The sequence below is a fragment of the Salvelinus alpinus genome, chromosome 15 (assembly GCF_045679555.1).
Source record: "Salvelinus alpinus chromosome 15, SLU_Salpinus.1, whole genome shotgun sequence".
NCBI classification, from domain to species: domain Eukaryota; kingdom Metazoa; phylum Chordata; class Actinopteri; order Salmoniformes; family Salmonidae; genus Salvelinus; species Salvelinus alpinus.
The window spans coordinates 50,392,423-50,407,609 of record NC_092100.1 but is presented as its reverse complement, the minus strand read 5'-3'; the positions used below and the strand labels follow the sequence as shown (position 1 = coordinate 50,407,609).

General features: G+C 42.4%; 1 protein-coding gene and 1 long non-coding RNA gene across 9 annotated transcripts in view; one reads left to right on the top strand and one right to left on the bottom strand.

Moving 5' to 3' along the window:
- LOC139540287 (uncharacterized) overlaps positions 1-7,062 on the bottom strand; it is a 43,223-nt gene extending 36,161 nt beyond the window's left edge. Inside the window, exon 1 of the long non-coding RNA XR_011668152.1 lies at positions 6,780-7,062. This is a non-coding gene — a long non-coding RNA (uncharacterized lncRNA). The remainder of the gene's footprint in view (positions 1-6,779) is intronic.
- Positions 1-15,070, top strand: part of LOC139540285 (F-actin-monooxygenase mical2b-like) — an 82,660-nt gene extending 67,590 nt beyond the window's left edge. For 7 of the 8 annotated variants that reach the window (XM_071344013.1, XM_071344011.1, XM_071344015.1 and 4 more), the window contains 11 exons: positions 1,303-1,399; positions 1,505-1,575; positions 2,290-2,355; positions 4,130-4,236; positions 4,368-5,151; positions 5,829-5,911; positions 7,886-7,981; positions 8,617-8,713; positions 11,629-11,734; positions 11,830-11,903; positions 12,033-15,070. In XM_071344013.1, coding sequence (XP_071200114.1) covers positions 1,303-1,399; positions 1,505-1,575; positions 2,290-2,355; positions 4,130-4,236; positions 4,368-5,151; positions 5,829-5,911; positions 7,886-7,981; positions 8,617-8,713; positions 11,629-11,734; positions 11,830-11,903; positions 12,033-12,217 — 1,766 coding nt within the window. In that variant the 3' untranslated portion in view covers positions 12,218-15,070. The remainder of the gene's footprint in view (positions 1-1,302; positions 1,400-1,504; positions 1,576-2,289; positions 2,356-4,129; positions 4,237-4,367; positions 5,152-5,828; positions 5,912-7,885; positions 7,982-8,616; positions 8,714-11,628; positions 11,735-11,829; positions 11,904-12,032) is intronic. The other variant, XM_071344012.1, reaches the window with a different exon arrangement.
- Positions 15,071-15,187: the final 117 nt, after the last annotated feature.

Genomic DNA, 15,187 nt, shown 5'->3' with positions numbered 1-15,187 from the left:
TAGCAGGTTAGGAGAACTTACACAATAGGTTAGGAGAATTAACGTAGCATGTTAGGAGAATGAGGTTAAAGTTAGCTAAAGTGCTCTCCTAACCTGCTACGAAAAGTAAATTCCGGTCGTAGCTGTACTCCATCTAGTCACAATGCCCAGCATTTTTATACATGACCCTAAGCATGATGGAATGTTACCACACCTGTGTGGAAGCACCTGCTTTTAATATACTTTGTATCCCTCATTTACTCAAGTGTTTCCATTATTTTGGGAGTTACCTGTATAGATGAGACTGTTCACTGCATGCTGACTCATGCAAATATACACTGAGTATACTTAAGCAATAAGGCCAGAGGAGGTGTGGTATATGGCCGATATACCACGGCTAAGGGCTGTTCTTATGCTCGACGCAACACGCAATGCAGAGTGTCTGGACACAGCCCTTAGCCATGGTATATTGGCCATATACCACAAACCCCCGAGGTGCCTTATTGCTATTATAAACTGGTTGCCAATGTAGTTAGAGTAGTAATAATACATGTTTTGCTGTCAGCCAATCAGCATTCAGGGCTCAGACCACCCAGTTTATAATAAACATTAGGAACATCTTCCTAATACTGAGAACAGCCTCAATTCGTCGGGGCATGAACTCTACAAGGTGTCAAGTGTTCCACAGGGATGCTGGCCCATGTTGACTCTAATGCTTCCCACAGTTGTCAAGTTGGTTGGATGTCCTTTGGTTGGTGGACCAGTCTTGATACACACAGAAAACTGTTGAGCGTTAAAAACCCAGCAGCGTTGCAGTTCTTGACACAAACCAGTGTGCCTGGCACTTTCTACCATACCCTGTTCAAAGGCACTTAAATATGTTGTCTTGCTCATTCACCCTCTGAATGGCACACATACACAATCCATGTCTCAAGGCTTAAAAATCCTTCATTAACCTCTCCTCCCATTCATCTCAATTAATTTGAAGTGGATTTAACAAGTTAAATCAATAAGAGATCATAGACGGACAAGGTGAAACCAGGTGAAAGCTATGTCATGGAAAGAGCAGGTGTCCTTAATGTTTTATATACTCAGTGTATAAAGTAAGCTCAAATGTGTGTTGTTACCATAGCAATAATGCAACCTGGGACTGTGTACTAGGCAGTTGGAAAAGAGCCAGATGTAATTACATGTAGTAAGAGTAGTAGCGTTCCAAAAAAGCTTAGTCACCAAAGCTATCCTTGTTTGTTTATAGTAAACTTAGTGTCATAAATAGGTATATCTGGCAGAATGTATAACCTAATAAGATGGGTATGTTTTCAGGGTACACAGGCCTGTTGAATGGACTGTACACCCGCATGGTGCCTGAGGTGTCAGAGGAGGAGGCCGTGGACCTGGACATGCCTGACTCCAACAGGACGTGAGTCCACTAGTACAGCACAATGCTCAGAATGTGTCCTTGTTCACAATCCAAATGGATATTTGCCATTTGCTCGTTGTGTCTGTTGTCTATGACCATTTGCAGTGCCGACTCGAAGAAACAGGACAACTCGAATACTTCTCTCCAACCACAAGATTCTGCACAAGAGAAGAAAGGTGTGCAGGTCTCCCTGACATTCACCACCATGAGAAACACATCGGGCTTCTGATTTTTCCCTAGCTACAGCAATCGCTCTTTCCCTATTCTCCCCGTCCACAGCCTTGGCCTTGTAGCAGCGTAACTTCCCTCCCAGGATCATTACAGACATCAGTCTGGATGTCGGGAGCATGTAGGAAATGATTCCATCCGTTTAGTGATATAACCCTGGTCCTGTGGGATATAGACATTGTTTATTATCCTCTGAGTGAGTTAGAAGCAGCACACCATGCTATGTTTCCCCAAGTGTGAGACTCCCACTCCTCCAGTTAAGGCGCTGAAATCTGGGTATAGCAGACAAAGCCATTCTCCCTTATTAATTGAATAGTTGTCTTGGTATGGGGAGCCCTGAGCACTGTGAATGGCCGGAACATTCTGTTCGGCTGCACGGATAGGGCTGTCTGTTGGCTGTCTATAGACCACATCTGTTCTGTTCTCCATGCTACATTGGCTGAGCTCAGTTTTAGGTGTGTGACGTCACCCCATGGCTGAATTGGAGGAAGTCTGGAACGAGATCTCCTCATTGGCTTAGTTCACATGTACATTCAGAACTATACTGTAGCATCGTTTATCATTGTTGTGTGACAGACATCCAGTTCAAATGTGTTGGCCCAGATCAGAACTGTATGTGTTACTTATTACGTATTCTCTCCCTCTCCTACCCACACCTGTAGAACCTTCCGGTTCCAATTCATCTCTCCTGTCTGGGAACAGCCGATGGAAGAGGAAGATCCGTGGTAGTGAGTAGACTATCTGCTGTTGACAATCTGACATGATCCTTATACATTATCTGGCCTATCCATCACCTCCTGTCCTTATCCTACAGGCATCATTTCACCCCTTCTTATGCCCTACTGTGGCTTTACTAGCTTTGTGATGTTTGTGCTTTGTAGAAGTGTTGTAAAGAGCTGTTGCAGTTAGGGGCCTACGGTGCGTACTTCATGCCTTTTAAGAATCCCAATGGGTCATTGACCTTCAACTCTCTCGCTGTCAATGCAGTAGTAAGCTATACTTCTAGCGGGCTATCCCTGGAGTTTGGATATACCAACTCATCATCCATTTATGGAGTTAGACCTGAAGGACTGTAAAGCCCCATGGTTAAATAGAGCAAGAAAGTGGAGATTAAAATCCAATCGGACCACAAATGACTTTCTACTGATGGATATAAGGTTTATCGTCTTTAAGCTGGTTACATGCAAGAAAACAATTTTTTAAGTTAAAGTGAGAAGGCCTGAGCGTCAGAGCTGTTCTCTCCACACTAGAGGGAGCTGCTGATCTCTGGGCAAAAGAGATATTCGTTTTTTAATATTTTAATATTAATTTTTATCTGGAGTTGTCTACAATTGAATGAGATTAGATTAGTGTTTAGAAAAAGGTAATTTTTTCGGGATAAACAACATAAATGTGCTCTCTTGCTGATGAAACGCAATAATTCTGGTTTCTTCAACTCTTTTGAACCATAAGGGTTTTGCATACATTATTAGAACATTTCCCACATGATTGGTCATTCATGCGTGATGACCCTAATGTTATGCACAATGACAACACAGGTTAATTTAGCATATGCATGTTAATGTGAATGCATCCGAGTTGTGTGTTAAGTCTGACCTACAGCACTGTGTTGCTGTATGAGCTCTGATGAATGTATGTTATCTATACTGAACAAAAATAGAAACACAACATGTAAAGTGTTGGTCTCAGGTTTCATGAGCTGAAATAAAAGATCCCAGAAATGTTCCATGCGCACAAAAAGCTTACTTCTCTCTAATTTTGTGCACATATTTATTTACATCCCTGTCAGTGAGCATTTCTCCTCTGCCAAGATAATCCATCCATCTGACAGGTGTGGCATATCAAGAAGTTGATTAAACAGCATGATCATTACACAGGTGCACCTTGTGCTGGGGACAATAAAATGCCACTCTAAAATGTGCAGTTTTGTCACACAACACAATGCCACAGATGTCTCAAGTTTTGAGGGAGGGTACAATTGGCATGCTGACTGCAGGAATTGGCAACAGCTCTAGTGGACGAGGTTTGAATTTTAATTTCTCTACCATAAGCCGCCTCCAACGTCGTTTTAGAGAATTTGGCAGCACTTCCAACTGGCCTCGCAAACCGCAGACGACGTGTAACCACACCAGCCCAGGGCCTCCACATCCGGCTTCTTCATCTGCGGGATCGTCTGAGACCAGCCAGTCAGACAGCTGATGAAGCTGAGGAGTATTTCTGTCTGTAATAAAGCCCTTTTGTGGAGAAAATATCATTCTGATTGGCTGTGCCTGGCTCCCCAGTGGGTGGGCCTGACTCCCAAGTGGGTGGGTCTATGCCCTCCCAGGCCCACCCATTGCTGCGCCCCTTCCCAGTCATGTGAAATCCATAGATTAGGGCCGAATGAATTGATTTCAATTGACTGATTTCCTTAAATGAACTGTAACTCAGTAAAATCGTTGAAATTGTTACATGCTGCGTTTTATATTTTTGTTCAGTATATGTTGTACTCTACTCCGTTAGCTCTCCCTCTCATCCTGGTGAGGCACTTCTCACATGAAAACGCTACAGAAAAAGAGGAGCCCATCATTGAAGAGGCCAACTTTGATTTCAACGTGATTGAACCACCAGTAAAACACAAAATTCATACAGATACTCAACAATTTCCTATGTTATAGAAACATTTCACATATAAACCTTATTGCAATTGAGCAATAAAACAATACTTTGGTACTGAGCAATAAAACAATACTTTTTTCAGCAGGTCTCCCATGATGGTCCTAAACTACCTCCAGATTCTCAGAATCAGAATCCATCGATGGGTAAAGAAGCGCCTCCTGTCACCAAAGTGCCACAGCTGGAGGAAGCAGTCGGCCCAAAGAAGAGGCTGACCCTGTCCCTGTCTGAGAAACAGAAGCTCCTAGACTGGAACCTGGTTACTCCAGAAGAGGCCCGAAGCCCTGGAGGAGGAGACCCATCCAAACACTCCAAACCTGGGGACCAGATCCTCCAGAAGGACCCATTGCCTCAGGTAGACCCAGAGGCAGAGCCAGTCCCAGCTCAGCCCCAGCCAACAACGTCCATGTTCCAGATTTGGGCAAATGTCTTCAGAAGGTCTTTTGGAGTACCAGGGACAACCACAGACTCCAACACAGTTGTCACCAGGAGGAACAACAACGGGCCCACCAAGCCCAGGCCTCTGTCTGACGGCGCCTTCAGCTTTTACTCCCTGTTTGGGGCTACTGCCCAAAGCCAGGAGGCCGAGCCAGTGGGAGTGGGTCAGAAGAGCCAGCCGACCCCACACCCATGCAAGGCCTCCATGGGTGATAGACCCGCAGACCTGCCCACGCTACTGGACCAGGTGTCCCTAGGCAGCAACAAGTCCGTGGGATCCTTCACCACAGACGACATGGCCTCACTGCCGCCCAGGAAGCTCAACTTCTTCTCCTACCTTAGGCTGAAGAAGAGAGAGGGGCCGGAGAGCGTGGGAGCGGGGGTTCTGGAGAAGGACATCACGACCATCCTGTCCAACATCAGGAACAAAGGTCAGGGGTCAGGAGGATGTGATGAGCATTATGATATGCTTCTACTCCTTTGCCGTCCGTGGCTACTAAATGCTACAATGTTATAATGAAATGCTATAAATTAGATTACAATAGTAGCCTATACTTGGTGTTTTAATGTCGATGGGTTTGGATTTCTGAGCTTTAACTATTATTAATCATTAGTTATAATAGAGACATGAGGGGTGCCATAGCCGAGGGTTTACACTAGGAGTTATCTGTAGGAGGAAGGGTTATGGTGGGTGCAGTTAAGCTTGGGAGGAGCTGAGTGCAGGGAAAACGGTCACATGTGGCAGTACTGATAAGGGGAGAGCGCCATGGATAAGGGGGTCGAGGTCACGTTAAGGGAACCGTTCATTGCCCGTATCACTTAGTTTCCTGCCTAGCAATAAAGATGCAATGTTTTAGCAAGAAGGAGGAGACTCCACCCAAAGTGAGGTACATATACCACCACTATTATAACCATGTCTTTGTCGATTCAGCTGTTCGATCCTTTGGGAAGAATAAACTTGGTTTAAGCTTTCATAGTGTCCGTCGAGTTCTTACTCTGATAATTAGAACCTAACAATGTAAATCACATAGTTGAAGTGAGTATACAACTACAGTTTGAAGACCACTGCTCCAGTTTAATGTCTTTGTGTCGTCTCATCTATACACAGCCTCCAGCGAACAGCAGAAGGATGAGTCCAACTCCTCAAGTGACGATGAGCTTGTCCCAGCCAAACCTTTGTCCCAGCCGAAGGTAAGGGCCCTCTTCCAATACTCTTACATGCATCATTCCTTCCTGCCTTTCTTGGAAGTAATCACTGATCATGATGTTAAATAATGGGTGAAAGCACCAATCCATGTCACGTCAGATCCAGTGGCGGTCAGTGCCGTTTAAGATGAGGGAGGACGTTCTTTTTTTATGAGCAGGGCCTTGTTTCTATTACAGAATATTGGATGTCTGTCGTTCATATTCCATTCACCCAGTTCAATGTAACATCGATAGGTTTAGGCTACTACATGATCATTTCCCCTATACCCATCATGAGATTGCTATAACTTAGCCTATGAATTAACCTTTACAACATAGGTGCACACAGGTCGAGAGAAAAGGTGACAGACAGTGACACATGGACAGACAGTGACAAATTCAATACCACCTTGCACACTCTTGCCTGCATCTAGCTTATCTAGGGTCATTAGTCCAACCGTTGCAAACGAGAGTTTCTATTGGACAAATTCCAAGAATTGGCGGAATGAATACAACCCTGATCACACGTAAACACAGTTCACATTCATAGCAGCTACGTTGTATTCCTTCTCGCATCTATGCACTCTCCTCCTCTCACATTTTCCCTTCGCTTGTGGACTTCAATGTACAACACATCAGCTGTATGTGACCAGGCGAAAAAACCTTTCCAAGCCAAACCATATCAAAACCGCTGCACACAGCCTACATCGTTGTCCCCATATTAGCTATAGTAACATCCTAGTCAACATAGCTAATAGAACTAATGCGTTAGTAAACCAGCTACAATCATGAGGTAACGTTAGTGTATAGTCAGTAAGCAGTTTAGCAGTTACACCGGCAGGCCCGGTGGCAATTAATACAACCAAAAGCTTACCTTGACTTGGAAGAGTTTCAGTGTTGTGTTGGATAGTCATAGCCAGCTAGCTAACATGGCATCCCTCTGTTTGAGCTGGGTGTTTGAGTAGGATAAACTAGATAGCTGCATTTGCTAAGTAAGTAAGTGAAACTGAAAGTGAGAAAGAAATGACTCTCTCTTGCTTCTCCTTCATTTTTTAAGAAATTAATTTGTTGAAAACTGTTCAACTATTGTCATTTTACCTCTGAGTCAACTACTCAACACATTTTTTTGCACTGCAGTGCTAGCTAGCTGTAGCTTATGCTTTCAGTACTAGAGTCATTCTCTGATCTTTTGAGTGGACAACATGTTAGTTCATGCTCCAAGAGCTCTGATAGGTTGCAGGATGTCCTCCCAAAGTTGTCATAATTACTGTGTAAGTCTATGGAAGGGGGTGAGGACCAAGAGCCTCCTAGGTTTTGTGTTGAAGTTAATGTACCAGGAGGAGGACACACGCTAGCTGTCCTCCATCTACACCATGGTGCTACCCTACAGAGTGCTGTTGAGGCTACCGTAGACATTCATTGCAAAACAATGTGTTTTAATCAATGATTTGGTGATGTGAATATATTTAGTATAGTTTTATCTAAAAAGGATAACTTTTATTTTTATGAATTTCACTGAGGATGGTACTCTCCTTCCTCCTCTGAGGAGCCTCCACTGGTCAGATCGGTGATTAGATGCAGCTCTCCTCAAGGCAGAGGATACAGAGGAGGCAGAAAGAGGCCGGTGGGGAACAGATAATCCATCCTCCATTAGAGAGTGATTATTGGGAAGGCTGAAGGAGCACATCATGACCTGCTCTTATCACATTACATACAGGGAGGAAATCCCACTCTGGTGTTGTAGTAGGTCTGGGCCATGGCTTCACCGCACACACTCCGCCCTCTCATTTTGAGCACTGTTTTTTGCACTTCTCTGTTAGGAACAATCTCTCCTACTTCCGCCAGGTCAGGATAAGTGCATGACTGATAAGATATCAGACTGTTGTGCACAGAACACTAATAGTTGTGACTAAGAAAATAGGGTTCAACTCTGCTGTAAGGTAAGTGGTATGTGACACTGTCTTGCTGGTCTGTGTTTAGATCCATGGGAGCTCAGAGAGACAGAGGAGGAGGCAGGAGAAGACTGTGATTCAACAGGACAAGAGAGAGCAGCTGAAGAGACTCCACAGAGCCCAGGTACAGTAGAGCACATAAACAACAGAACAGCACTACCACACAAGGGGCTTCTGTGATCATTTGCCATTCATTTACATGTTTTATAGACGGGTTGGTTGTTTAGCAACAAAACTGAGGCATGCGCAACTATGGGGCGAAACATATGGGTTGGCTAAGATTGTTGGCAACATGTAAGCTATTTTTCGTCCCTGATGTTTGTTGAAAACACAATGAGCACTTGTTGTCTCTCAAAATCATTATTACAGTTATTGGTTAGCTAGCTATCGAATTTGAGCATATTAGCATTGACATGAAATCAGTCAAAACACCTTAAAACAAGACATGGTATCAATAACAAGATGAAACGAGCCCCTTACGATTCCCCACATGGTAGTTTCTTGTCATTCTTGCTAACAATCTGGCCATCCAGTATCACAACAACACGCTGACTTCTGCCCCATGGAAGTGCGCACATCGTTTTCGTGACGTTGTCATCAATATAGATTTTTTTTTTATGATACATTTGAATCACTCATGAAGTCTTCCACAAACGTACTTGATTTGTTGGGGAGATTAATGGAATATAAATATTATGTGTCAAGCTACATTGTGAGCCTGTCTTGGTTGATTCTGACCTGGTTGTTTATTGTGTGAAGGTCATACAGAGGCAGCTGGAGGAAGTGGGGGAGAAGCAGAAGGACCTGGAGGAGAGAGGGGTGACCATTGAGAAGGTCCTTCGAGGCGAATCCCCAGGTGAGCCACGCTGAGTCCCAACTGCATGTACTGTACCTTTGGCGAGTACTATACATTTGTCATCCCATGCTGTGCGGATTCCAACAGCTGCACTGTGTACAGTATGAGTGAAGTACATAAAAGTGTATCCGTTCAGTTGACGTATCTCTGACTCGTGGCCAGAGAATTTTACGAGTTTAGGAGAATGGATTGGAAGGGTCAAAATCAGAATGTTCAGTAAGTTGGCGTCCTTGTCCTTGCATCAGAGATGCCTTATTCTCTGAAGGTAACACACAAAGACATGGCACGTGAAGACTGAGCTATAAACAGAGAGCGGAGAAAGGTATGGCTGATAATGGAACTCTCTTAATCTTTGTTTGACCTCAGCCAAGAACATATAGTCGAGACACGTGAATACTGTATTCAGAAAGACCTATGCTCGTTCTAGTTGACCTGTTTCTGTGGGGTTTGAAAGTGGCAATGCTTCTCTAATCATTATTTCAATTTCCTTATCTAGAGTAGTCCACAGTCAGATCTACTCTGATGCATTTGCTAGGAAAATATATAATACAAATGGCACCAAATTATAGTCATTTGCATTCTAAATAACCTTAACCAAAATAACCTCAAGTTAAAATTGTTTTGAAATCACTACAGTGGCAATTGGCCTTGTGAAGAGAGGGAGGCGGTGGAAAAGCTACCCATGTTTCATTACCCCTGCACATCGTGATATACAAGTTAGCCATTAAAGACAGCCATTTTAGAATGAAAAACAGTCATTCCTTTTAACAAGTCATGTTTTTATACTGATAATCATAGTCCTCAAAGGTAAATTGTGTTTTGCCGGAATTGTAAATGGGATTTTCATACGTTTCTCAGAAATGGGTTTGTTCCTTCTGCACCCATCAGATTTTTTAAATAAAATAAATATATATTTCATCTTTATTTAACCAGGTAGGCAAGTTGAGAACAAGTTCTCATTTACAACTGCGACCTGGCCAAGATAAAGCAAAGCAGTTCGACACATATAACAACACAGAGTTACACATGGAGTAAAACAAACATACAGTCAATAATACAGTAGAAAAATAAGTCTATACAATGTGAGAAAATGAGGTGAGATAAGGGAGGTAAAGGCAATAAATAGGCCATGGTGGCGAAGTAAATACAATATAGCAATTAAAACACTGGAATGGTAGATTTGACAGTAGATGAGTGTGCAAAGTAGCAAAATAAATAAATACAGTAGGGGAAGAGGTAGTTGTTTGGGCTAATTATAGATGGGCTATGTACAGGTGCAGTGATCTGTGAGCTGCTCTGACAGCTGGTGCTTAACGCTGTGGCACCCCCATAGACTGCCAGAGGCCCGGAAAACAGGCACTCAGATTTGACACATTGAACTCTGTCGGAGAAGTAGTTGGTGAACCAGGCGAGGCAATCATTTGAGAAACCAAGGCTGTTGAGTCTGCCGATGAGGATGTGGTGATTGACAGAGTCGAAAGTCTTGGCCAGGTCAATGAATACGGCTGCACAGTATTGTTTCTTATCGATGGCGGTTAAGATATCGTTTAGGACCTTTAGCGTGGCTGAGGTACACCCAGATAAAGAATTATAGGGAGTTTAAGCATAGTTAGCTGTTACTTTTATTACAATTATATTAAATTAGATTACAGTGCATAAAAGCACACAGAACTGAGTAATGCAATTGTTTCATCCAAGTTTTTTTCCTTCTATTCTCAAATGGAAAGCACATCTCCGTTGTAAAGTCATTTTTGTGTAAACTCAGGTTTTGTTCAATAGTCAGGCTCAATGTTAAAAGCCTCCACTGAATGACTGAGTATCTTGTCTAAATACCATTGAGACAGATACATTACAGGCAGGCTCCTCTCAGTACAGTGAATGACCTTGCAAATTCTGATTCTAAAACTACACAGAGATATTCTCTTGTGATGCAGTGGCAGCCATTGTGTGGCTGTTTTTGCCTTGTTTGGATAATTGCATTATAGCGAAGGGCTCTTGGCGCAATAGAATCTTTGTTCATTTACATTATTAACATACTCCAAATGGATAGAAAGAGGGCAGGGGTAGGTGTCAGACAATGACAAGTGTATGTGCATGGCAAGATTCTGAGTTTGAAAAAGGAACACAAGGCTTTTTCTCAGAGTTTAGACTTTGCATCTGACTCTCCTCAATCAAAATAGATGTATTGTCTAGGTAAAAAAATAAAATATGAATCAATGGATGTTTGCCGGGGTATTTGGAGGCAAGGGTCACAGTGCTGTACAGTATGTGGTAATGGTAGAGAAGGAGTTTCCTCTTAATTGTCTGACAACAAAGACGGCATAATGTTTCAGAAGATTTAGAAAAGGCACGAGGAGCGGTCGTTCAATCAAACACACTCTTCTAATGGGTCTAATATGTCATATCTGTAGTTAATTTAAATCTCTGTGTTAGTAGGCTAGAAATGTTTGAACAATAAATACAAATTGTGAAGCTTGCGTTCAATTGCCACTCCCTGTTCCACACAATAAGCTTCCAATCCCCTTGTGACAGAGGGATTTACGTCAACCCTGTTACTTTATAGTAATAGGCACTTTCTATATTCATTTAATTTTTTTATTTATTGAGATGGGGGAACACTTTTTATGAAGTTGAACGTGTGCTCTTTATTACAGAATGTTAAAATCAGGTGAAAATCTAGCGTTTTTCCCCCACCAAGTTATACTTCTCAAAAGGCACCGAATTGATGGAATGACCCATTTACGTTATAGGCTCATGTACAGTTGGACGATTACTATGTCCATCTACTGTAAAACCTTGTGACAGGGAGCTTATTAGTCGACCTTGGACGTAATGAGGAATGAAGAAACAGGATGATCAAATTTCTATATGGGGTTGGGGTAACTGATTGTGACCTTGCTCTCTCCCACTATCAGACAAAGGTGATGGTCTCTCTGATGAGCACGAGCTCCTTCAAATGTGGTTCAAGCTGGTCCTGGAGAAGAACAGACTGGCACGCTACGAGGAGGAGCTGGTCATATTGTAAGTAGGAAAAGATGAGAGGCACAGTGCATTCTCAGATAGTGACCGCATTATGGAGTGAAGTGTTCGAAATGAGTTGTCTTGTCTGTTGTTAGTGCTCAGGAACTCGAGCTGGAGGACAGACAAAGTCAACTACAGATGGATCTACGATGCAGGATGTCCATAGACGGTATGGGTCACATACTGTGTAATTGTAGTGTAGTACTGTGCAATTGTAGTACACAGCTGTTACACGTTCTGTGCTTACCACTGTTATACGTTTACGCCGCTGCCCTTTATCCGCTGTGGCCCTTTGCAGATTCCAGGAAGCGCTCCGGTGAGCTGGCGGAGGAACAGGAGATGCTGACAGAGATCATGAAGGTGGTGGAGAGGAGAGACACTCTGGTCAGCCTGCTGGAGGAGCAGCGGCTGCAGGAGAGGGCTGAGGACAGAGACCCGGAGAGCCTGGTACTGTCTAGAGGCTACCAGTTCCACTGGACCTGAAGAGAATCAGCCCTCTGGGGCAGGGAAAAGGCTACAGCACCATGCAGCTCCACAGGCAGAAGAGACAAGTGACTTCACTACTAGTGACTACCCTACTGGATTTGGCCGCACGTGGCACGATGACCCTTTTGAATATGTATATCAATTTGACTTGTCAATTCCTACTTGAGGACCACACCTCTTATGGACCTGAGGGTTGTATGTCAAGTGTCTGTATAGGCTAGTCTCTCGAGACAGCCTTCAGAGATTACTGTATGCCTTACCAAGAAAAGCTCTGAATGTATGCAGCCTTATAAATAGAATAATATAAAACACTTTGGCAGTTGCACTGGAAAGCACTTATGAACACTACAGAAACCCAAAGATTCAGCCTATCAAATGTGTTTTCCCTCTCAAAGAAAGATATTGCTTATGTACAGTACCAGTCAAAAGTTTGGACACACCTACTCATTCCAGGGTTTTTCTTTATTTTTACTATTTTCTACATAATAGGGAAGACATAAACTATGAAATAACACATATAGAATTTTACATTTGAGATTCTTCAAAGTAGCCACCCTTTGCCTTGATGACAGCTTTGCACAATCTTGGCATTCTCTCAACCAACTTCACCTGGAATGCTTTTCCAACAGTCTTGAAGGAGTTCCCAGGTCAGGTGACTGTGGAGGCCAGGTAATCTGATGCAGCACTCCATCACTCTCCTTCTTGGTCAAATAGCCCTTACACAGCCTGGAGGTGTGTTGGGTCATTGTCCTGTTGAAAAACAAATGATAGACCCACTTAGCTCAAACCAGATGGGATGGCGTATCGCTGCAGAATGCTGTGTAGCCATGCTGGTTAAGTGTGCCTTGAATTCTAAATAAATCACTGACAGTGTTACCAGCAATGCACCCCCACACCATCACACCTCCATGCTTCACGGTGGGAACCACACATGCAGAGATCATCCATCTCACAAAGACACAGTGGTTGGAACCAAAAATCGCAAATTTGGACTCATCAGACCAAAGGACAGATTTCCACCGGTCTAAGGTCCTCATGAGAGCCAGTTTCATCACAGCACTTGATGGTTTGACTGCACTTTAAGAAACTTTCAAAGTTCTTGACATTTTTTGAATTGACTGACCTTCATGTCTTAAAGTAATGATGGACTGTCATTTCGCTTCGCTTATTTGAGCTGTTCTTGCCATAATATGTACTTGGTCTTATACCAAATAGGGCTATCATCTGTATACCACCCCTACCTTGTCACAACACAACTGATAGGCTCAAACGCATTAAGAAGGAAATAAATTCAACAAATTTTATTTTAACAAGGCACGCCTGTTAATTGAAATGCATTCCAGGTCACTACATCATGAATCTGGTTGAGAGAATGCCAAGAGTGTGCAAAGCTGTCATCAAAGCAAAGGGTGGCTACTTTGAAGAATCTCAAATGTAAAATTCTATATGTGTTATTTCATAGTTTGATGTCTTCAGTATTATTCTACAATGTAGCAAATGGTAAAAATAAAGAATAACCCTTAAATGAGTAGGTGTGTCCAAACTTTTGACTGGTACTGTATATATATTCATTGATTCTTGAAGAATATAACTTATAAATGCCTCATGAGCTTAGTTCAACTGTCACACTCCATGAGAACCCAAATATAAGCTTGTTTTTCTCCAATGTTTGTAAACAACGTAAATGTAAACTAACACTGTATAACCTCATAACATGGCTAAAACAATCATGTTGATATCATGGATGGTCAGTCCTTGCATCCATAGCTCTGTCTGTTATTCTGAGAGTGGTTACATTTCTCCAGGCCTACCCGTCAGTTTTTTACCAAAACAGAGGCGGGATGGCCGTTTATTTGTTTTATCTGTGGATTTGCCCTTTAAACAGCTGCATATTATCAAGATGTCAAAGTATGCCAACAAAAAGTTTAACAATAGGCCTATTGCAAATGTGGCATTCATATTTATATAATATAAATATGGAATTCATTTTTCACATGTAAATAGCACTTTTCAATAGTGCTCAAACCATGCAATTCCATGAAAGCAGCATTTATTTTTCAACTCGAATCAATGAGCCCAATCAGTCCTCCATGACAACAAAATCATAAACAACAGAGTAGGGGTGGCTAATAAGTCCTTAGTTTTGGGGTCATGCTCAGGTTAAACAATTTGGCTAATCTATACTTCCATATTTCCAAGTCCCATTCTTGAAGATCAAGGTGTATAACATTTATTGGAATGACTGGAATTCTCATAGACTTTGGTTTTTAATGTAAAGATATAATTTAATTGTATTATTATGTGTAGTAGAAAGTGATGGGTTAGAAGAAGCCTACATAACCAACCCATAAAGTAAAATGTAACATCCATATATGACCAGCTATGTAAACTTTAACATTGATTTATCCTGCAATAGATGTGGTTCAATTGGTAAGCTACATTTTTGTTTTCTTCTAATGCCTCTTAAGGGGAAAGTCATCTAAAAGTATCCGAATGTAATCAGATTACGTTACTGAGTTTGGGTAATCCAAAAATTACGTTACTGATTACAATTTTGGACAGGTAACTAATAACTGTAACGGATTACATTTAGAAAGTAACCTACCCAACCCTACCCTGAGTGCCGCAGCGGTCTAAGGCACTGCATCTCAGTCCTAGAGGCGTCACTACAGACCCTGGTTCGATCCTGGGCTGTATCACAACCGGCTGTGATCGGGAGTGCCATAGGGTGGCGCACAATTGTCTCAGCGTCGTTAGGGGAGGGTTTGGCCGGTGTAGGCCGTCATTGTAAATAAGAATTTGTTCTTAACTGGCTTCCGGAGATAAATAAAAATGTATTTAAAAAAAAAACCTGGGTGGCTACTTTGAAGAATCTCAAATATAAAATATATTTTGATTTGTTTAACACTTTGTTTTTTATTACTACATGATTCCATGTGTTATTTCATAGTTTTGATGTCTTCACTA